At 49.6% G+C, this 22,904-nt stretch overlaps 1 protein-coding gene across 1 annotated transcript in view; it reads right to left on the bottom strand.

The window, feature by feature from the left end:
• Window positions 1-22,663, bottom strand: part of Usp36 (ubiquitin specific peptidase 36) — a 30,331-nt gene extending 7,668 nt beyond the window's left edge. Inside the window, 15 exon segments of the mRNA XM_038327517.1 lie at window positions 445-1,113; window positions 4,432-4,570; window positions 5,215-5,315; window positions 5,898-6,038; window positions 7,321-7,432; window positions 8,538-8,620; window positions 9,301-9,371; window positions 9,821-9,888; window positions 13,152-13,254; window positions 13,661-13,771; window positions 17,456-17,677; window positions 18,347-18,371; window positions 18,374-18,610; window positions 20,528-20,680; window positions 22,533-22,663. Coding sequence (XP_038183445.1) covers window positions 445-1,113; window positions 4,432-4,570; window positions 5,215-5,315; window positions 5,898-6,038; window positions 7,321-7,432; window positions 8,538-8,620; window positions 9,301-9,371; window positions 9,821-9,888; window positions 13,152-13,254; window positions 13,661-13,771; window positions 17,456-17,677; window positions 18,347-18,371; window positions 18,374-18,601 — 2,073 coding nt within the window. The 5' untranslated portion in view covers window positions 18,602-18,610; window positions 20,528-20,680; window positions 22,533-22,663.
• Window positions 22,664-22,904: the final 241 nt, after the last annotated feature.

Below are 22,904 nucleotides of genomic sequence, written 5' to 3'. Positions count from 1 at the left end.
AAGGAAAAAGGGAGGAATTTAAACAAGCATCCCAGCACAATTCCCACCTATCACTCACTGCCCATGCAAGCTCTGAACGGGAAACTCCTTCCCAGTCCCTTATGTCCTTCCCACCCTGAGCAGCCCGAGAGCCCACAGTCCTTCCTCTGTGGCTCAACTAGCAGACTCCATTTACAGAGAACTGGTTAGTACTCTTAGCATAGACTCCCCCAGACACCTGCGGTGCTAAGTAACTGGTGTCCCCTCAAACCACCACCTCCACCCTAGACAACCTGTTCTCATTGGCAAGTGGATGGGAATGCCGACACTCTGTCCCTCTGGATTAAAGGGGAGGAGGAGGCCATAGGCCTTTGTGAAGCCCTATCTTCCTATGCTCACATCGAGTCCCAAGGGACTTATAAAATTTATAAGTCACTTCCAGAGAGGAGACCCCCACAGACCCACCTTCTTGGCCGACAGGGCCAGTTTTTTGGCTGGTGGAGGAGACATGAGGCTTGTGGGCTCAGAGGCGGTGCTGCTCAGGGCAGGGGACTTCAGCTTTACTATCTTGGGATCTGCTCCATTCAGCAGTGCTTTGGAATGGCCAGTGGTGGGACAGTCTGTTCCCTGAGAATCACAGAAATGTGTAGCTCTGCCCTCTGCAGTCTGCGGGGCCTTGGCAGGGTCACTGCTGGCAGAGTGTTCAGGGCTTGAGCCGCTCGAAGCCCCCTTCTCCAGGTCCACACCACTGCCTTCCCCCTTCAGCCTGTGCCCGTTAGCAAAGGCTTTGACCAGGAACTTTGGGGAGGTAGAGAAGATGGTGTCCCTGCTTGCCCAGGACCCAGGTCGCTGACTCCTGGATTCGCTGGTCCCAGGAGAGCCTTGAGAAGTAGTGGGGGATGCAGTGAGAGACTGTGGGGGAGCTGACTTCTTCACCTTCTTTCCAGGCTCATCCAGAATCGTAGGCATGTGTGTGGGTGTGGGGGTGAGTCTTGGAGAAGGAGACCCGGCAGATGTCTTTGCAGGAACACATCCATTCTGTAACTTCAGGGCTGGGAGGGAGCCATTCCTAGATACAGGCACACCAACCTCCTCAGGGGCCTGTGGCTTTTTCATCATCACAGAGTCTTGTCGCTAAAGAAGAGCAAGAAAGGAAGCCTTCAGAGTCCAAGAGAGAACTGCCCGGGGAATACAGCCAAACCAAAGCAGGCATCCCAATCAGGCTAATGGTAAATACTTCAGGACATGTATACAAAACAAACAGCACTTTAGGACTGCCCTTCCTATAAAAGCAACAAGGTTTCACCAAGATCTGAGAGAAGCACAGGGAAAGAATGTAGCAAGGCCCCACCATGTAAACACTGTCTTCCACTGGTGTCCTCTGTATCCTTTTCATCATAGTGCCACAAGCTAAAGCCTCCTCACAGGGCAGGCCCTCAAAGTCCTCAGTGTCTCACTGGCAGCTATGTGTCTCTTCATGGCTTATGCTATTCCCTATGCCGTGACTAAAACAGACAAACAAAACATTTGATAGTTTAGAAGTCACTTTAGAAGTCCAAGAGGTCAATCTAAACTTCCTGGAAGTCAATGGGAACAAGTTTGGGGGGCTGGTGAGATGGCTCAGTATTTCTAGAAATACTGACTGTATTTCTAGAAGACCTGGGTTCAATTCCCAGCATACACAGGTGGCTTCTGGATTCTGTGAGCACTGCATGTACATGGTGCACAGACATACTTGCAAGCAGAGTAAGCAACCATACACAGAAAATAAAGATACATCTTTAAAAAAGGGAGCCATTTTCTTCTGCTACCTCTTAGTCTCAAAGAACTGAGGCCCCCATTGCACCATGGCAACCCTCCAGAGGTTTCCTTCACCTCCCTACAGTCAAGCATGCAGCAGTCTCCAAGTCAAAATGTGCTTTTTGATACGCATTTACTCAATGAAATAAAAAAAAAAAATTCCCCGCTGCTCTGACGTCCTAAAACCAAGGCCATATGAAAGCAATCCACTATTCATAAACCTTTCATAATGGCCGTCTCCTGCTTGAGCACAGTCCTATCTGCACCTCTCCTCAGTCACCACAGTCCTTGCAGCTCAGGCACGGCCTCACATATAGTCAGCCTTTTCTGTACTTAGTAGTCATGTAATAATTTACCAGAAATGGGATTCCTGGGCTGTGGATTACCTCATGAACTTTGACACAGGTGGTCAGACTGAATTTCCTCTTGTCTGGCAACGTATGCATATTTCCACACACTGCCATGGCTCTCTTTATGCTACCATTCCTACCCTTCACAGCAATCACAGCAAACGTGAGCTTCCTTGCACCTGCTACAGTTCCTTTTGTGTGTATGTGGAGAGTGGGGTTGGGGGAGAGAAAATACTGGTGCTGGAACTCAGCTAAGTACACACTGACCACTGAGAGATACCTCTCCCAGCCCCCTATTGCAAACATTTTTAAAGCTTTCCTGTATTTTAAAGATTTATTGTTTGTTTATTTATTATGTATACAATGTTCTGTCTGCATGTATGCCTGCAGGACAGAAGGGGGCACCAGATCTCATTGCAGATGGTTGTGAGCCATCATGTGGGTGCTGGAAATTGAACTCAGGGCCTCTGGAAGAGCAGCCAGTGCTCTTAACCACTGAACTCTCTCTCCAGCCCCTCAGTTTTTCTTTTTTTTAAATTTTTTTAAGATTTATTTATTATGTATACAACATTCTGCCTCAATGTATGCCCGCACACCAGAGGAGGGCGCCAGATCTCAGTACAGATGGTTGTGAGCCACCATGTGGTTGCTGGGAATTGAACTCAGGACCTCCGGAAGAACAGCCAAGTGCTCTTAACCTCTGAGCCATCTCTCCCCCCCGCCCCCCCCCCCCCGCCTCAGTTTTTCATGACAGGGTTTCTCTGTGTAACTGACTGGCTGTCCTGGAACTCACTATCTAGAGGCTGGCCTCAAATTCAGATCCACCTGTCTCTGCCTCCTGAGTGCTGGGATTAAAGGCGTGAGACAACATCACCTGGCAATTTTTATATTTATTATTTATTTATTTATTTGTTTGTTTATTTTTTTCCGAGACAGGGTTTCTCTGTAGCTTTGGAGCCTGTTCTGGAACTAGCTCTTGTAGACCAGGCTGGTCTCGAACTCACAGAGATCCGCCTGCCTCTGCCCCCCCCCAGTGCTGGGATTAAAGGCGTGCGCCACCACCACCCGGCTAATTTTTTTTTTTTAAAGTATTTATTTATTCTGTACACAATATTCTGTCTGTGTGTATGCCTGCAGGCCAGAAGAGGGCACCAGACCCCATTACAGATGGTTGTGAGCCACCATGTGGTTGCTGGGAATTGAACTCAGGACCTTTGGAAGAGCAGGCAATGCTCTTAACCTCTGAGCCATCTCTCCAGCCCTAATTTTTATATTTATTTTATTCTGCATACAAAACTTTACATTTTATTTTAGCCAATAGCTATGTTTCTTATCAATTAAAAAGTTACAAAGCCACCTTTCAGAGGTTTAATTACTTCTGTCTTCTAAGTTTTTGGCCTACATTTTATGATAACTTACTCATACAAAGACTATTTCCTGACATCTCTCTTTCTGCAAAATCAAGTCATTTGTTATATGTTACATCTGCCTGGGATTTCAAGTGAAATGATACCAAGTGTGAGAGCTCGCATCTGTAATCGTTACATCCCAGCACCCAGCAGGCACAGGTGGAAGGAGCACTCCAAATTCAAGGCCAGCCTGGGATACAGAGGAAGACCTGGCCTCCTCCTCCAAAGGCAGCTTTACAAATGTGCAGTATAGGAGCGTGTGTGCTGAACTGGATCATGCAAGTAAAGCAGCCTTGTCCTCGTGGCTGTACCTGCCATTGCTTCTGCGTGCCCAGGTTTGCCTCCTTCAACCAGGGGCACCTCTGCAAGTGAGGCTGCCAGCTTCCCAAATGGCTGCAATGACTTCCAACTCTGCAGTTAAATCATGTAGATTAAAATTCAGAAGTCCACAGCTGACTAAGCTTTATTACTGTGTATACGTGAGTATATGTTTGTATGTATATAGACATATCTACGCTTTTACTCTGAACCATTTGAATAAATGCAGACATCGCATCCTTTTACCCACAGGTATGCCTGTATCCAGCACCAAAGAATTATAAAGAAACACAAGGCCATGACTATAACCAGGATGCCAGCATTAACAGAAAACAGTGGGTGTTTCCCTGGGAGTCTGTCTAGCGCTCCTGGGCAGCAGCTGAGCCCTACAGTCCTATCTTTCCCTTCCCAGGGCAGCTGCTAACCTGAAGAAATAAAATTGTTGGTACAGCGCCACAGCCTACAGGTTCCTCTCACCATGGCAAGGTCCCTGAGAGAAGACCCCTAGACTTCTGCAATGTTCAAAGCAAGGAACCAGAAGAGCAGCCAGGCAAGTTCTTCCACTTACACAGTACCTTTGCCATCAGTGGGGAAGAAACGACCCCATTGCCAGGGCTCTTCTTGGGGTGATCTGGAATGACACTGGGACGACTGGGAAGAGTGGAACCCACCCTGGAGACAGGGCCCTCAGGACTTTTCTTAGAGCCTGGAATTCTGCAGGGGGGAAGAAAGGGATTGGGATTTCCTTACTTGTGCCAAGAAAGCAATGCAAAGAGCAGCAGAGGCACTGGCGTCCCAGCAGTCTTCCAGAACCCCCACCGCGCCCTCTTCATTCTGAGGTTTGACAGAAGCCTTGGACAGAGCCCTTCTAGAGCAGATTCTCAAGGAGCCAGAAAACCAAAGAGCCCCAAATCTGCCAGACTTGGCAGGGTGGCACCAAGTGACAAGAACACCTCAGGGACAGCCAGCCTCTGCTGGTGCCTTCCTAAGATCTGCTGCATGCCTATCCCCAGTGTGAAATGGGTCACTTCACTGGAGGAAGTTGTCCAGGTTACTGCCACACCAAGGCAAAGACCTCATTAAGGTAACAGCATAAGTAACAGCCACCCGCCCACTGCTGCAGGCAGCCAGAACCTCCCCCACTGTCATCCAGTTTTCACCCACCCACTAACAGGGTTTGGCTGAAAGGTCCTTCCCAGGACACAAGCTCCCTGCATGTGTCTAGAGATGGTCTGTTCAAGCATTCCCCTCCAGCCAATCCCCAGGAGCTTACAGACAGGAAAACACTGCAGAGAACCCTGGCTCAAGCAGAACACGCTCTAGAGCAGGACAATCCAGGGAGGGTGGAGGCTACTCACCGCAGGTAGAAGAGCACGTAGGCCTGCTGGTTCAGAACCACCTTGACGTTGCTGGAATGGACCAAGGAGTCATTCATCTGGTACCACTGTCCATTGCTAGCCTGAGCAGCAGTGGGAGGAGATGGTTACAGAAAACAGCAATACACAGACGGGCCACAAGCACACTTCTCTTCAAGTTTGAGGCAGAGGCTCACAGTGTTTTCAGTTGAGCTCAAACTCTCAATCTTCCAGAATACTGGAATTACAAAGGCATGGTTTACCATACCCACTAATGAACCTTAAAAAACTCCTAAAATTCACATTTATTTACTTATTTATTTGGGGGAAGGTATGTGCACACGCCATGCAAGTGTGGAAGTCAGAGGACAACTTGAAGAAGGTCAATCTGTTCTTCCACTCTGGGGGTCCCTGGGATGGAACTCAAGTGGTGAGGCTTGGCGGTGAGCAATTTTCCTGCTGAGCCATTTTGTTGGCCCCAGGACCACGGTGTAAAACTCATTTTTTCTATACATTCACGAAATGGAGGAACAAAACACAGACGCAAAGGACTGCTGTTTCCCAGGAAAAACAAGCAAAACAAAAAGTACAATGGCCTTGTTTGGATTTTATGGGCATTGGTCACTTGCCCCAGAGGGTGGCACAAGCCCACCTGCCCACAGCTGAGCTCAGGCGTCAACACTCACCTTCACATAGCAGTAGTAGTGCCCAGCGTGGCAGCTGTAGCCTGAGTGCACCAGGACAGCATAGAGCCCATACATGACAGGGTCACCACTGCTCTGCGACATGTATGGGCGGATGTTCAGGAACTCGGGATAGCCAACATCCTGGTTAAAAAATGGAAAGCTAAGTAACACTTACGCAGGAGAATACGGGTTATTTATATCCATAGCCTCAGAAATGTTTGCTTTGACCAATCTTCACTATGTGCCCTAGGAGAGACTCCAACTCCCAATGTCTGGCTGCCCGTGAACTCACAGCCCTTCCGCCTCCACATCCCAGGTGCTGGGGATGACAGGCAAGGGTTGCCAGACCCAGTTTTTTTCTGTCTTTCTAAGACAAAATTTTATAAACCAACTTTGTTATAATACAATCTTCAGATTCAAACAAATTACACTCCTCCGAACTACTGCCAAGAAGGGCTCACAGGAAACCTAAGTTCCTCAGGATACCGCAATGGCATTTTCCCCACCAACCATGTCTGCACTACCCAGCTCAGGAGGATACGTTTAGTTCTTTCCATTACATTTTACCTATGTGTGTATGTATGTATATGTATGTATACATATGTGTATGTATACATTAACACACGCGCGTGCGCGCACACACACACACACGTGGGTATATGTATATGGCATGGCAAGTCTCAGGAGTCAGTTCTCTCTTTATAGGTCCCAGGAATCAAGTCCAGGTCATCAGGCTTAGTGGTAGGTGCCTTTACACACTGAACCATCTCACCAACCCTAGATAATTCTTTATAATAAATCCTCTTAGAGATTCAAGACTTGATACAACTTCTATAGCTAGGTAATGTCACATGCCTTTAATACCAGCACTGGGGAGGCAGAGGTAGATGGATCTCTGAGTCTGAGGACAGCCACAGCTACAGAGAAACCTTGTATTAAAAAAAAAAAGGCTCTAAGGGATCTGGAGAGATGACTCGCAGTTAAGAGCACTGGTTTTTCTTAGAGGACCCAGGTTTAATTTCCTGCATCACAAGAGGCTCAGAAACGTCTGTAACTACATTTCCAAGGGAATCTAAAACCCCCTTCTGGCCTCTGAGGGCACCAAGCTTACAAGTGATATAGAGATAAACAAGGAGGCAAAAACACTCATACACATAAAATAAACTAAAATAAAATTTAAGCCGGGCGGTGGTGGTGCAGGCCTTTAAACCCCACACTCGGGAGGCAGGACAGGCAGATCTCTGTGAGTTTGAGAACAGAGTGGTCTACAAAAGCAAGTGCCAGGACAGGCTCCAAAGCTACAGAGAAACCCTGTCTTGAAAAACCAAAATAAATAAATAATAAAAAAAATTAAAAGACAGACGTGCAGATCCCTAGACCTGCTCTTCTCAAGAGCAGCCTGGACATCAACAGGGTGACTCACCTTGGTGATCTTCCCCCCACTGAAGTTGGCGAAGCGCTTGAGGGACAGAGTTAGGACATTGGATGTTCTATGGATGGTGAAGCGCTTGCTGGCTGGAACCTTCTTCTTACACCTACAAGAGCGAATGGAAAAGCTATTGGTGTGCTCGGCAGGTGTCCTGCTACCATCTGAAGCCAAACCCAATCACTCTAAGATAGACAATCACAAGTCCCAAAAGCAAGAAGATCCCTCAACCAGGAGCCTAAGTGAGAGGTGAGACTTTGTGAAACATGGGAAGCACACAGGGCCAGTCTGGGGGCACAACACAGCCAGATGAGAAATGGGCAGGAAACTGAGATGAAAGACAATCTCATCCCAAGCCAGGGGAAGCAAATTTAAAGAGGGATAAAAGTAAAAAACCCCTAAAAAGCCCAATGTGGCCAGACATGGTGGCTCAGGACTTTAATCCCCAGCACTCAGGAAGCAGAGAAGTGGATCTCTGTGAATGAGGCCAGCCTGGTCTACAGAGTGAGTTCCAGGACAGCCAGGGCTACATGGTGAGACCTGGTCTCAAAACAAAATGAAAGCCCAATGCAATGTTGCCGGCCTTCAATCCCAGTACGCAGGGAGTGGGGCAGGTGGATCTGTGAGTGTGAAGCCAGTCAGGGCTACAGAGGGAGATCCTGCCCAAGTCAAAAACAAAACAAAATCCCAACCTACCCCGCCCCCCCAAATAAACCAGAGCTGTGACCAACTGAAAACTGGAGTGAAGGGACTTTGGGTGGTTGCAGCTTTAAAATGACCTCCGTGCCAGCTCCCCCAGGGTATGCCTCATGAGGACAACTCGTGCTGAGACAGGATGACCCAACCCCTAAAATCAGGAGCTGCACATAGGTCTCATTTAAGATCAAGACAGCAGAGTGGAGGGTTCTCCATTGCATCCACTGAGGGGGGCTACGGATCAGACCCTTTGCCTCTCTTCGACTCAGTTTCCATGGTAGACACAGGGAAAACAGCGCACTATTTATTCTTCAACACGCTAATACATGTGGAGCCTCTGTCATAAGGACAGGTGCTGGGTGAGCAGTGGTTATGGGCCTCAGGCTGCTGGTGGGCCGCGTCCATAAGCCAGATGAAGGCCACTCAGGAAATGTGAGCAGCGGTCATCCCTGAGGAGGGTCAGACAACTATTTATAGTGTTCCGGACGGTCACTTTCTTATAAGCAGATGACACTTACTTAGCACACATATAGGCGTTTTCTCCACTCAGCACATCTGGTTTCACGAAAAGTTCCAAAGCGCGCACAATATTTGCAGCTTGCTGAGAAGGACGAAAACAGAACAGAATGAGCAGCAAGAGAAAAAGCCTGACTTGCGAAGTCCCAGATTTAAGGTCTTTTCAGGCCGAGGTAGCAAGTGATAAAACCTGACTTGCAAAAATATTGGCCTTGCTAACTCATCCCCGCCCCTAGCAGATGAGCAAGGAACGGACAGTGCCCTTCTCTAGAGGTGACAGGTGACAGCCATGTGAGATCTTTCACATGAGTCAGGCACTTTCACTGTGACTGCAGCTGGGGTAGCTCAGAAACACAAGGTCCCTGCAAAGGCAAGGATAGGCTGACAGCAAAGAGGCATTCTCTCCTCAAGCCTCAGTGTGAGGCACTGCCACTACTGATGCCTCAGAACACAAAACTAAGTTTTACTTTTTATTCTTTAACAGGAAGGAATTTGCATAGGGAAAGGCTAGACCTACCCCCCAAACAAAACAGTACTGTGACCAAAGAAAGCTGAAAAAAGGAGTGAAGGGACCTTGGGTCACAAATGTTGGCTTCTCCATGCTATGTGCAGCAGAGGCAACCACTCTGCTTCAAACAGAGAACACAGGGGAGCCGAGTGCCCTTATTCCCATCTATTCTGACCCACAACTTTCTTGCAGTTGATCCCTCTGGGCTCCCTCTCACCCTCGTCAGCCCCAGGAACACAGATCACTGCCAAGCATACCCGAATCTCCAGGGCTATGTCCAAGTAGGGATCATATGTGTCTGAGACGCTCTTGCACACAGAGCACTTCACTGCAACAGAACACAGAGGCAGTGGGCAGCTGGGACCACCAGAGCACCACCCAGGTCCCGACACCCAGAACCACAGGTCTACAACATTCAACTCAGCTCTCATGAAAGGAGACTGTCCCTTAACTGGATACAGATACAGGTCATGTCAGGCTCTTTTATCAGGCCTTGCCTGCCTGGCTACCCCCACAGGCCAGTGGACAGCCCTCTGCAGCAGAACACAGGCCTTACCCCAAGGACTGAGAGTGACAAAAGAACTCAATCATCACGTCACACACTGCTTCTCCAACTCCCTCAGGGGACAGTCCCACAATGGGCAAGGATGGCCAGTCAGAACGAAAAGGCCTGGGACCTCCAGCCCCTCCAGCTCACACTCTTGCAGCTAGGAGCACACCCCACCTGTCTGGGAATGCTGGGGACTTCCTGGCTCAAAGTGCAGATCATCTGCTTACCTCTGGACCTGAGATACCCTCCAAAGATCTGATGCACCAGGGTAGTAGCCTGCGTCTGCCGATCCAACCTAAAAGGAAGCCGCAGCCATGACAAGGACAGCACAGCACAGCAAGGCATGCTATTCACAGCCAGCATCCTACCCTGTCAGCACCAGATCAGCTGACAGATGATGCCCTACTCCACTCCAGCCCCCAGCAGCATTCCTAAACTCTTCATCAGACCTCTGTCTCCTTGGGCCCCCACCCCACAACAGCACCTTCAATCTTCACAACCACTTGACCACCCCGCAGAACACCCCAGCATCTTCATCCAATAGTATCCCTGCTTTCTACTCTCTGTAGAAGGACCCAAGCCTTGACTGGGAGGCAGGTCCAGTCCTAGGACCCATGGCATTGGCCCTTGCATGTCTTCCACTGGGCTGTAGAGGCTAAGGCTGCAGGTTCAGTAATGTTTCTTGACTGGCTGTCACATGAAGGGACATGACAGCAGGAGCCTTGAACAGAGGAGGGCCACCATACCCTTTCTTTTTCCTGACACCTGGGCAGCACTAAGCCACACTGACTAGCACCTTCCTTGCCTGGCAAGGCACAGTTCCTCCACCTCAGTACTCTACTGGACTGACCTGCCGTAGCCACCCTCCCACACTAGGGATAGGCCTGGAGTATTCTCCAGAAGACAACAGCAACAGGAGAGTGTGGCCAGCTCTCAGCTGCTTGCTGACTCCCCCAGGTTCTATTCTTGGCCAGAGGTTACATCCTCAGCCACTACCACTGAGTGGCATGAAGTATGGAGATCTCCCAAGGCCATCTCCTGTGGCTGACATCACCTGGCTAGATCCCATGCTGCACAGTTCACTGCCCTCTGAATGGATGATGTGCAAGGCTTTCCTGTCAACTTTTAAACACTTATCACCAAAACATTTGGAGAACAATTTTTTTGTGCAATGATAGGCAATGAAAAAAAATATGAACTACAACTATTAATCAAAAGAAGAGACAATCAACTGCCCATATTATTAGCAGGTCCACAGCCCTTCAGTCAGAAGCAACTGGAGTGCACAGAGCTACTGCTCAGGGGCTGGAGAAGAGAGTCAAATGCAGCTCCACCCTGGCCCAGGGCAGGGGCTGTGATAACTGAAGGACGTGGAGGCAGCAGGCTCCAAAACCACTTGAAGAAGGCAAAGCGACAGACTAGCATTTTGACACTGAAGGGCAGGGACATATACGCCACTCCAAAAAAAATCATTAATGCAAGAAGGTGCACTTCACACTGCCCGGTGCAGGCCAAAGGCAGATGGGCTCCGGAGTAAAGAATCATAGGCAGCTGCAATCTACACATAGGCTTTCTGCAGGCAACTGTGTCCGCCAGTGAAAACCGTCCCCAGACCAAAGGGGAAGAGTGACAACAGGTCTAAGTGACCTACCCGGCCTGAGACACTCAGACACAGAAGAAACATCCTACAGAGAGGGCTCCAAATAAACACATGATAAAAACAAAGTAAGATAGAGCATGGATCTCATTTGGGGTTGGAGAAAAGGCTCAGTAGTTAAGAAAGATTGCTGCTCTTGCAGAGGACCCTGGTTCAGTTCCCAGCACCCATGCCATGTGGCTCACAACTGCCTGTAACTCCAGCTCCAGAGGATCTGACATACTCCTCTGGCCTCTATGGAAACCCACACACGATACTCACTCACAGAGACATATGTCCACAGACACACACATAAAAATGATAAAAATAAATTTTTAAAAAAAGCTGCCAAGGCATGGTGGTGCACACCATAATCCCAGCACTTGGGTGGCAGAGGCAAAAGGATCAAGAGTTCAAGAGTTACTGACCACCCTGTCTCAAAGGAAAAAAAAAAAAAGAACTGGGCGGTGGGGATGCACACCTTTAATCCCAGCACTTGGGAGGCAGAGGCAGGCAGATTTCTGAGTTCAAGGCCAACCTAGTCTACAAAAAATAAAAACAGCCAACCTAGTCTACAAAAAATAAAAACCAAAACCAAAATCCAAATCAAATAAAAAAAAAAGAAAAGAAAGAATGAAAACAAACAATAAAGGAACAGCCTTTCTGAGTGGAGCCTGCAGAGAGAACCCGTCCAAGTGAAAGTGGACCTGGGCCTACAGACAGAAAACCACCAGAGACCAGACTATGTGGTAAATGTCACAGAACTAACTAGAGACCCTCCAAAGCGAAGTCAGCAACACAGAACCGCAGCACAGGAGACCACACGGTGAGAGCCACTTCTGTAGGACAGATCACCTTCCACAGATATTCCAGAAAGATGCAGTTACAAGGCCGGGTCTTAGGCTAATGCCACCTTCTATGAATGAGAAACCGGGCAGCCATGGAGTACCTGCTACACAGAGTAACCAGCCGTGTTCCACACTCTCAAACGTGAAAAACAGTGAAGTGAGGTGCTACACTTCTGGACTCCTGCTCCAGGAAATGAGGCAGCAGGATCAAGAGCGTGAGGCCAGTTTAGGAGACACAGTTAGACCCTGACTAAAACACTAAAAACAAAACAATCTAGCAACAAACAGAACAAGATCTTTAAGAATTATAACTTTTCAGCTGGGTGGTGGTGGTGCACAGCTTTAAACCTAGCACTCAGGAGGCAGAGGCAGGCGGATCTCTGTGAGTTTGAGCCAGCCTGGTCTACAAAGTGAGTTCCAGGACAGGCTCCAAAGCTACACAGAGAAAATCTGTCTCAACCTCCTCCCCACCCCCCCAAAAAGAATTATAGCTTTCCACATGCTATGTTTTCCTCCATGCTTTTGCATTTTCATGGAAGTGAGTCCCCCATTCTTTCCCCAAGTGTGAAGCCCCTGCTTTCTTCTCTAAGTGTGAGCTCCCTCATTTCTAAGTGTGATCTCCCTACCTTCTTTCTCTAAGTGTGAGCCCCCACTTCCTTCTCTATTTCAAAGTAAAGATGTGGTTTTAGAGAGGCTGAACAAGTTCATGGCTACAGGTCAACTTTTGATTTTTTTTTTTTTTTTTGAGACAGGGTTTCTCTGTGAAACAGTCCTGGCTATCCTGGAGCTCACTTTGTAGACCAGACTGGATTCGAACTCACTGAGATACGCCTGCTTCTGCCTCCCAAGTGCTGGGATTAAAGGCGTATGCTACCACCGCCCAGCTTCAAGAAATAACAGAGCTTAATAGCCCAGGCTGCAGAGCACCAGGTGGTCAGACCTGGGCAACAACACAAACGCCTCAGAGGATGGCCTAGAGGGAGGCTGGCTGTGTTCACAAGGATGCTGTGCTGCCCCCAAAATAAAGAAGATGTCCTCAGCCAAGTAGCACATGTGGGGAAGTGAGACACATACTTAGCATAGCCGTTCAAGCAGGCCTTCTGCATGGCATCGATGGTGTACCGCAGGAATTCGTGTGCGTCCTCTTGGTTCCCGAAGCGGAAGTGCCGGGCAATCTCTGGAGGAAGAAGAGAAAGATGCAAAAGGATCTTGACTGCTGGAGGCCACTTTCCCAGGAGTCAGCATCATGTCAGAGTGCCATGTGACTAGAAGACAGGGTGTCTACAGCGCACATCAGTGCACATTTCCCTCACCCCTCTCCCAGCTTTCATGCTCACCTGTGTCTTAATTTTCAGACACTGGCTAAAAGCCTAACTATTCTTCCAAGTAGTGCCCAGCAGAAAGCCTTCCTTCAGTGAAACACTGAGCACATGTGTCCATACTAACTACCATGCTGGGGTCTGTACCATTATATGGGACCTTCCATATTAAGGATTCCTGAGACTTCATCCATGGCTTTTCTCCTCCTTCCTCCAACCACAGAGCTAGTACTTGGCAGATACTCAACCAAAATCCTTTCTTACTTTTCAGGTCTCTGATGAAGGAAACGGGCTTGATGGCATTGCCGCTGTTGGCAAAGGCCTGGACCATGTGGTTCTGCATGACACACAGCATGCAGAAGCTTCCTTGGTGACCTACAATGGGTAAGAAGCAACTTTAGGGTGAGTAATTTCCAGACAACCCATAATGACATCCTCACTTCACGTGCAGGGTGAATGCAACACAGGCTATGTATGACAGCCTAGAAGTTCAAAGGAAGCTACTGACTAGCAAGCCTGATGCTTATATAAACGGACTAGTTTCTCATTAAACACTACACTGGAACAGGATACACTCCTGCCTTAAAACTGACTTTTAAAATAGATGTAGAAAGAACATGAGCCCACCCTGCTTCAACTGTCTTGGGGGGCTGTAAATGAAATGCTGATTATCATAGTCCAACTCCCCACAATCCTTCCCCCACAGGCACCTTGACCCAATCTGCCTGCTCACTGTAACACACGAATTGTACCATCACGGCCACAAGTCAACAGGCTCACCGAGGCATGCCGGCTATGCCATACACCTGCAATTTGCTTTCCTGATATCCATGCTGCCCACCCAGCTCTTTCCCCTGGTTCTACAGCTGAAACATTCCACGAATGGACAGACAGGTCTACTTATGGTATCCACCCCAACAAACTCTACTTTTTCACATCTACCACCACTGCAATGAATGGACCTGCCATTTTTCTCCTTATGCACTAAGGAATACACCTAGAAGAAGAAATTCCTGTAACAAAAGAAGCTGTCAGCTTTGTGAAGACTGAGGTTACTTACACCTCTGAACCTTGGCTGCCTGCCACAGGCTAGCTGCCTGCTGCGCTGGCAGGTACACCTTCAATTCTATGAGACAAACCCTGAACATGATGCTTCAGGCCAATCTTGTCACAAAAAATCCAACCCAAAAGTGCCACTCTCAGTAGCTGAGACCAGTGTACTGACCCCTCACCAGCAACACTGGCTGCTCCTGGGTGGGTAGGTGCTGCTCACAGGTCAGGTGACCCACACAGAGGATACAGACCACAGCCGTGGTACTCCATGCCTGCCAAACCACGCTGCAGCTACCCTGTGCCAGGTAACCAGGATTCAGTTATATTACCTCTTAACTGAATCAACCCACAAAGCTGAAAAATGGCTCAAAAGACCCCTGTGGAGCGAGCAAAAAATGGAGGACTCTACAGGGAAAGAGCGGACAAGAAAAGAACAGAAGAAAGCACTTATGTAAGGCTCGGGTAGGAGGATCTGACTGCCAAGGCCGTGAGGTCAGGACAACAGTCTGAACACTGACAGCAGTACCAGCCCTTCCTCCCCGAGCTGTGGAGATTAAACCCTGACCCTGTCCAGCATGAACAAGGGTGCTACCCCGACACACTCACGCCTGAGCAACAGAAAGCTCTTGAACTCATCACGCAGCTCAACGTCATGTTCACGCCACTCCTCCTATCCCATCCGTCTGCCTCTGGATCCAGCCCGATCTGACTCCTAACTTTAGCCACCACCCTCCCACCCGTGACTGGATTCTTGTTTTCTCTCTCTCTCTTCCTGAGTGAAACAGGGATTCTCTGTGTAACCCTGGCTATCCTGGAACTTGCTCTGTAGACCAGGCTAGCCTTGAACACAGAGAGCCTGTCTCTGCCTCCCAAATGCTGGGATTAAAGACATGTGCCACCACCACCTGGCCATTGTTTTCTTTAAAAGTCTCATTACCTATGAGCTGGGGACAGGCTTAGTAGGGAAAGTGCTTCCTTTGAAAGCAAGAGGACATGATTTCAAAGCTCTAACACTCATGCTGGGCATGGCCACCTAGGCCTGAAATCCCAGCCTTGCAGACGGGCACTGAGACAGGCAGACTGATCCTGGGAGTTTGCTAACCCATCCCAGCCCAGTGAGATCCTGGTTTAGTGAGCAATCCTACCTCAGAAAAACAAGGTAGAGAGTGATTAACATTCAATGTACTTCTGTTCCTCTGCATCTGCTTGCGCATGTGAACTCACAAACACACACAACCCTTGTGTTTTCTGTGACTTTCCTGTCCACTGGACATTATGTTACTAAGATTTGTTCAGAAGATAAAATATACTTATGTACATTTTTAAAGATTTGTTTGTTTTTATTTTATGTTTAATGAGTATTTGGCCCGCATGTATGTATGTGTATCATCTGTATGCCTGCTACCTTTGGATGACAGAAGAGGGTGTCAGATAACTGGAGTTACAAATGGTTGTGAGCCACCATGTAGGTGCAGGGAATTGAACCCAGGTCCTCTGCAAGAGCCACTGAGTCACTTGATATGAGACTAATTCAGCTCCAGCTAAGGTTGGGTTCTTGGGGTTGGTTTAGAATATAAAAGTTTTTCTTTCCAAAAAAATACGTACACGTATATGGGTTTAGTGACTTATGCAGAAACACTTTCTTTACATTTTTTAAAAAATAATTTACTTATTTTTATTTTATGTGTATTGGTGTTTTGCCTGCATGTATGTATGTGTGAAGGTATCAGATCCTGGGAGTTACAGACAGTTGTGAGTTGCCATGTGGGTGCTGAGACTTGAACCCAGGTCCTCTGTGCTCTTAACCGGTAAACTGTATCTCTCCAGCCCCCTTTCTCTTCTCTTCTCTCCCCTCCCCTTCCCTCCTCTCCCCTCCCCTTTTCTTTTCTTTTCTGAGACAGAACTTGACTATGTAGCCCGGGCTGGCCTGGAACTCACTGTGTAGACCAGGTTGCCCTTGCCTCTGCCTACCAAGAGCTGAGATTAAAGGCATGAGCCGCTGTGTCTGACTAAAATACTGTTTTAGAGCACTTTCCTTTTCTAGCAGTCTTACAGAGTGGCAATGCGGCCACCCACGCCTGACTGTACCTTACATACACACTTACAAGGTCACTACCTAGAATAATGCTCCGCTGCCTTCTGTGCATTATCAGGAGGGAAAGGCCCTTCTACTACTCTAAGAGGGTCTGTTATCACCGTCAAGTTTTCCAGGCAAGCGTCCTCTCAAACTCCACTAATATAGCGACTACCTGACCACCTAGACACCCACAGCACGCCCTCTGTGCCAAGTGATATAAGACCAAGCCTTTGATAGAATTCATTTCATCCTTACAATTCTGTATGGAAGCCAGTATTCTTCTGTAAAGCAGGGACAGGGAGCAGAAGAAAGCCATAGAACATTCTAAAGACCCAACTAAGTTTAGCGGCAGAACTGGGGCACAGATAGGCAGAGTTTCTGGCAGCATGCTGAGCATCTGTGGGAGGCTTTCCTACAGGATGCCTGTACTCTCAGGAGGAACCCCAGTTCTCCAGATGATTTCAAGCTGCCCAAGATGCTTTCGTTTTAGCTAACAAGTTTAGACCAGCTCATCAGTAAGGCAGGACAGGTTTTGCTTCTCCAGGTTTAAGAACCACTCAGCATAAGCTAGTGTTCACTAGAAGAGCTACTAAAGGAGTAACATGAGCTAGCTCTGGTAAATCTCACCGCTCCAGCTTCTTCACCCGATTTTAATTTCTACTTTGGAGCATGTTTGGTTCCCAAAATTGGTTCAGCACACACATAAGATAGTTGAATAGACGCTGTGAGGAGGTATCTCTCTAGAGAGCATGGAGTGAGTCCCACACATGGCCCGTACACTGTGTCAACCACCTGTCCCATTAGCTTCACTCTGTCAGACAGACAGAACGACAGCCCCTCACACACAGGGGTCTGTCTAGCTGGTGTTAAAGTGAGGGACTGCCTGGTTCAGCTGACTCACACCGAAGCCCACTGTAAGCCCCACTCACAGCTCCGTGCGTGCTCTTTGGAGAGCAGGTAGTTGGCCAGAGGCGGCGTGTAGGTCAAGCACTGAATGGTGGAGTTCAGGAAGCAGGTGTTACCCAGGTTGTGCAGCCCTGCGCCAACGCGGAAAACGCGTTCCCACCTTAGCGACAGTCTCTCCATAGGGAAGAGCACTTTCTGTGGGGCAGGGACTCCGTCGCCTCCACTTCCAGACACACGCTCGGTGCCTAGAAGAGAAAAAGATGAGACCAGGTCATCCCAGGGACTTTCCATGCTCAGTTCAGAGCTCAAGGCCCCTGTGATGAGAAGAAGCAGTGGGTCCCAGCTCTGCACCATACTGTGCGCCAAGGAACCCACCCGACATCTGTATTGTCCTCCCCCATGTTCTCCGCCCCTGAAACCAACTGTGCAGGTAGACATGTGTCCGGGTCAGAGGACAACTTTTAGATTCGATTCTCCACCTCCCCCCACTGAGGCAGAGTGTCTCCAATTGTTTCTCCCGCTGGGGCTCGGGCACACTCAGAGCGAGTGAGCGAGTGAGCTGTCCATGAGCTTCCTGCTGATCATCTGGTCTCCTCCTCCCCTCTCCCTGCAGGTGTGCTGGGGTGACAGGCATACTAGAGCACTCAATCCAGCCATTTCTGTGGGCTTGAGCTGCAGACTCACACAGCTAATGCTTTCATTGGCTGAGCCATTTCCTTAGCCCCTTGGACCTGCTTTCTGACCTCATTAAAGAAGGAGGTCATATTCAAGGAATGTTCAAGTACACAGATACCCTTCCCGGTCGCCCTGTATCATGACAGCTATTATGACAGACCACTGACTCCTGGAAGCCCAAAACTACTCCAGCTACCAACTCAGGCTACTCAGTTGGGTCAAAACACAGCCCCCAGTACCTGGTTTCCTGGGCTGTAGCTCATCTCTCCACTCTTGTGGCGACTCACTCCCTCGGCCCTGGAGTTCAGCAGCACATACTTGCTCTTCAAGGACTCTAGCTGGTAGGAGAAGCTCTTGCTGGCAGGTTCAAACTCAATCCTCTGCAAAAGGACCTTCTTGGCAGAGGCCGCCAGCAGCTTGCCCAGGTCCCCATCCTCTGCTGAGTCCTTGCGGCCAGGCTTAAGAGCCTCCTTCAGCTTATCGACTATTGGCATGGTGCATTCCTGTGGGGGTGGGAAGAACCCCAGACCCATAAACAGCTATGTCCCAGAGCAAGTACACAACTTCTGCCTCCTCATTCTACTCAGCAGCCATCAGGACAGCTACCCAAAAGGCACAGGGGCAGCTAAAGGCAGACCAAGCAGCGCTGCATGTGACCACTGGCATTATTTCCTGAAACTATTTAAAACAGTGGACGGCATATTCTCACATGCTCTGGTTTCAGGCAGCAAATGTGAAAAACGAATTGGAGGGGGGTTGTAGAGACGACTTAGTGCGTGCACTGCTCTTGAAGAGGACCCAGGTACAGTTCCCAGCACTCAGGCCAAGCAGCTCACAACCATGTATAGCCGGATCCAAGGCATCCAATACCCTCTTCTGGAGTTCACAAGCACTTGCATTCACATGTACACCAACACAGCTATGTATAATTAAGAATAAATATTAAAAAAAGAAATGTTGGCTGGGAGTAGTCCACAAACCTTTAATCCTAGAACTTGGAAGGCAAATCCTTGTGGATCTCAGTGAAGTGGAGCTCAGCCTGCTTTACACAGAGTTCCAGGCCAGCCAGGGTTACATAGTGAGAGTGTGTCTGTCTGTCTCTCTCAAGATTTATTTTACATATATGGGTATCTTGCCTGCCTACACAGATATGTGCAACACATGCATGCCTGGTACAACACATCCCCTGGAACTGGAGTTACAGTTATGAACTGCCATGCTGGTGCTGGGCATTGAACCCAGGTTCTCTCTAGAAGAGCAGCCAAAGCTCCTCCCCAGAGACATCTCCAGCCCCAGAGAGACCCTCTCAAAACAAAAGCCAAGCATGTGTGCACACTCACACGAGAATCAGCATAGACAGATGGCCAGGCTTGTCTGCACAGGCCTCTCTGTGCTCTTCTACAGAGGCCAGGAGCCACATTCGATACCGAGCATGTGGACAGCCTGGTCCAAGCCGAGAGCTATGGGAGTCACCATCAGGTTTCCATGGCTTACTTTAAGAAAATGACACAAGGCATCTTCATCTCTCACCTGGTACATGTTGAAATGTCAGTATCTTACATAGCCTGATTCAAATAAAATATATCAATTTTACCTTTCTTATTTTTCTCATGTAGCTGCTGTGAACTTTGACCTTGTATTTAGCCATTCTATTTCCATGGTGGAGCATACTTACAGATTTTCTCTCTCAGCTGAGCATGCTACTCAGTGCTGCCTTACTCCCAGTACTTGAGAGGTTGAAGCAGAAGGACTACTGTGTCTTCTATCCCAGCATGGGCTACAGACTATGACCATGTCTCAACCAGACCAGACAGACAGACTCTCTCTCTCTCTCTCTCTCTCTCTCTCTCTCTCTCTCTCTCTCTCTCTCTCTCTCTCTCTATTTCTCTCTCTCTCTGTCGCCGAGTGAAGAGCTTGAGAAGTAAAGCTAAGTGGGCAAAAGGGACCCAGGCTCCACAAGGGCAGACCTGTGTGTTCTCTATCTCCACATAGGCCCAGGCTCAGACGGTTAACTGGGGAGGTGGCTACAAGGATTACTCAGGAAGCCTGCTGCTGCACAGCAAACTCCTAACAGAGGCACAGTCAGCCAGGACAGCAGCAGAGACACCACAACAAGGATGAGCCCTCCATCATTGGGCTCTCACCCATACCCCATCCTGCCCGCCTAACTCTCAACACACCTGGCCACCATTAGCTGCTAGAGCCACACTTACAAACATACAGACCTGACAATCCAGGAGTCAGCTACACGGGTCGACCCCAAAACAAATAGAAACAAAAACAAAGCAAACACCAGTCCTCTGACAAGCATCCTAAAGCCTTCTGTGGTGGGGACTCACAAAGACCTTCACCCACAGGACAGCCGCTGCCAGGTTCGGGTCGCTGGAAGAAATAAAGACGAGGCAGCGTCCAGGGCTTACCTGGAGTGTCTGTGCCGGCTGCTGCTTTCCTCTGCAGCAGGGAATCAGGTTCTCAAGGGAGGGATGGAGCTGACCCAGCAGGTGCTTTCCTGGACTTCAGCCTGCTCGGTCACCAACACTGCCAAGTGTAGAGTCCAGAATAGGTGTCAGCACCTGGAGGATGAGCAGCGAGACTGTCACCCACGACTGGTTTCTCCTGTGGGCCCCGTAAACCGCTTTCTTGTGTGAACTATATATGACCTTCTACCAGGAAAGCGACATCACTAAGGTTAAAGGAAGCCAGGCACAGAGATGCATGCCCATACATTCAAGAAACAGAGGCAAGAGGATCAAACATTTAAGGCTAGCCTGGGCTACGAAGCAAGACTTAAGAAGCTCTGAATTCAGAGTCCAGAGGACAACTGTACTAACACACCACTAAATCCACAACCCAATGGCCCCGTCCTCCGCTCTACATCACCATCGTCACGCTTCTCAAACCCAAGGAGCAACTCCAGTCCGAAGATCATGTCCACAGACGACGAGACAGTAAGAATGATGGATGAAAATCTCAAACTTTTTTTGATTTCATTAGCCAGTTATTTTTTTAAGAAAATAGTCATGAAATTTTACTTTAACTATAAACCTTTTCTTCCATTTCCAAACACAGTCAAATTGATCATATAAAGGCATTTTCCATCTGTTCAAACACACGCAAATCCAAAGGACAGCACAGTTAGCACAATGCACCACCTATGATGGGTTCCCCTCCCCATGCCCAGGTTCTCATGCAGCATGCCTCAGAATGTCCCTTCCACCTATTTGCCAATACCCCCGACAGAACGTCCTCAAGCTGCAGAAGGACAACCTGACTTCTGAAAGTTCCGTTGACATCACTTCCAAAATCCGACCTTCCCACGGGGAGGTGAGACCTTTGTCCTGGCCTACCGTGGTCCAAGGATGACCCAAATGGGAACGTTAAAAAGTCATTTGCCAGAAGCACCTTCTGGTTCACTCGGTCAGGATAATAATATGTGAAGTAATGGCAGAAAGCTGCGTGATGTAGGAACCAAGAAAAATGCTCTTGTGATTTCCCGCAAGCCCTTCGCCGTGCACGCGCAGCAAGTGTGGCTGAGGCTGAGGGATACGCTCACCAACCCAGATCTCTTAAGGGCTAGGCTACGCTGTGCCCTCAATATGCATACCCAGTTCCGAGCTCAAGCCTCCATTCAGACAGGCACCATTTAAACAGAGCCTTTCCCTCTTTAAAACGTTTTCCAAGAAAACCTCGCTTAAGGCTTACGGGGTCAATTACATGCTGGGGGAGAAGAGACGGGCTGGGGCCGCCCAGGTTCCCCACCGCAGAGCATATCGAGCCAGACACAGGTGAACTACACGTCTCTTGAGCATCTACCGCTAAGCCAGACTATGGAGATGCCGGGGTACGTCTGTTTTGGGATTCTATTCCCCCATCTCCATCCCTGAGGGATGCGCCACGGACGCAGGCAGGCGCGCGCACACATACACTCACAAGCAGCAGGAAGCATTGGGGTTCGAACGCGGTCCTGCTATTAAAATTCGGTACGAATCCGCGCTACAGATCTGTCACCGCCCTAGGCTACAAGCTCGGCTTCGGCTCTGCCTGGCCACCCTGAGGTCTGCAGCCCCGGGAAGCTTCTGAGGAACCACCCGCACCGAGAGCGCAACCTCGGGGTCACCCAGAACCATGCGACCCCAAGTTCCGGAAGAACCCCGGGATGCAGAGCGAGTGATGCAATTCCCTGGCCACGCCGGGGTTCGCTGGCGCCCCTCGCCATCACCGGTCCCGCATCCCTCCTTCCTCCACGCTCCTCACGCGCCATCCCTCCTCAGTGTTCCCTACGCCGCTCGCATCCCCCGTCCTCCTCCCCGCGGTCCCGGGCACCGTCGCCGGCCACGCACCTGTCAGCTTTCGCCGGAGTCCCCAGGCCCCGCGGGTACGGCGCGCACCTCCCGCCCGCCCTTGTCCCCAGCCGCGCGGACGCACCTGCGCTCCGCCGGGCTCGACCTCCACCTCACAGGCCTCTCAGGGGCCCGCTGAAAGCCGGCGCAGCGAGAGCGTCCGCTCCGGGCCGGGCCCGCACGCATACCATCCGGGCCTCGGGAGCCTCACACACGTGTCACCACGGCCTTTAAAGGAGCCACACCGCGGGCGCGCGCTGAGGCCGCGTGGAGGGGTCCGTCTGGCTTTAAGAGGCGGGGCTAAGGCCGAACGCTCTTCTCTTGGACCCGCCCACCTCTCGTCAGGACTCACACGTCACCCCTCCGTCCCGCTGCCCGGCCAGTCTACGCGATGACGCAAGCGCGTACAGCTCAAAGTTCCGGAAGCGCCCCGCAGCCCAAAGGCTCTGCCGCGGCC

This window comes from Arvicola amphibius, chromosome 4 (genome assembly GCF_903992535.2).
Source record: "Arvicola amphibius chromosome 4, mArvAmp1.2, whole genome shotgun sequence".
Lineage (NCBI taxonomy): Eukaryota > Metazoa > Chordata > Mammalia > Rodentia > Cricetidae > Arvicola > Arvicola amphibius.
This window is presented reverse-complemented; position numbering and strand designations above follow the sequence as displayed.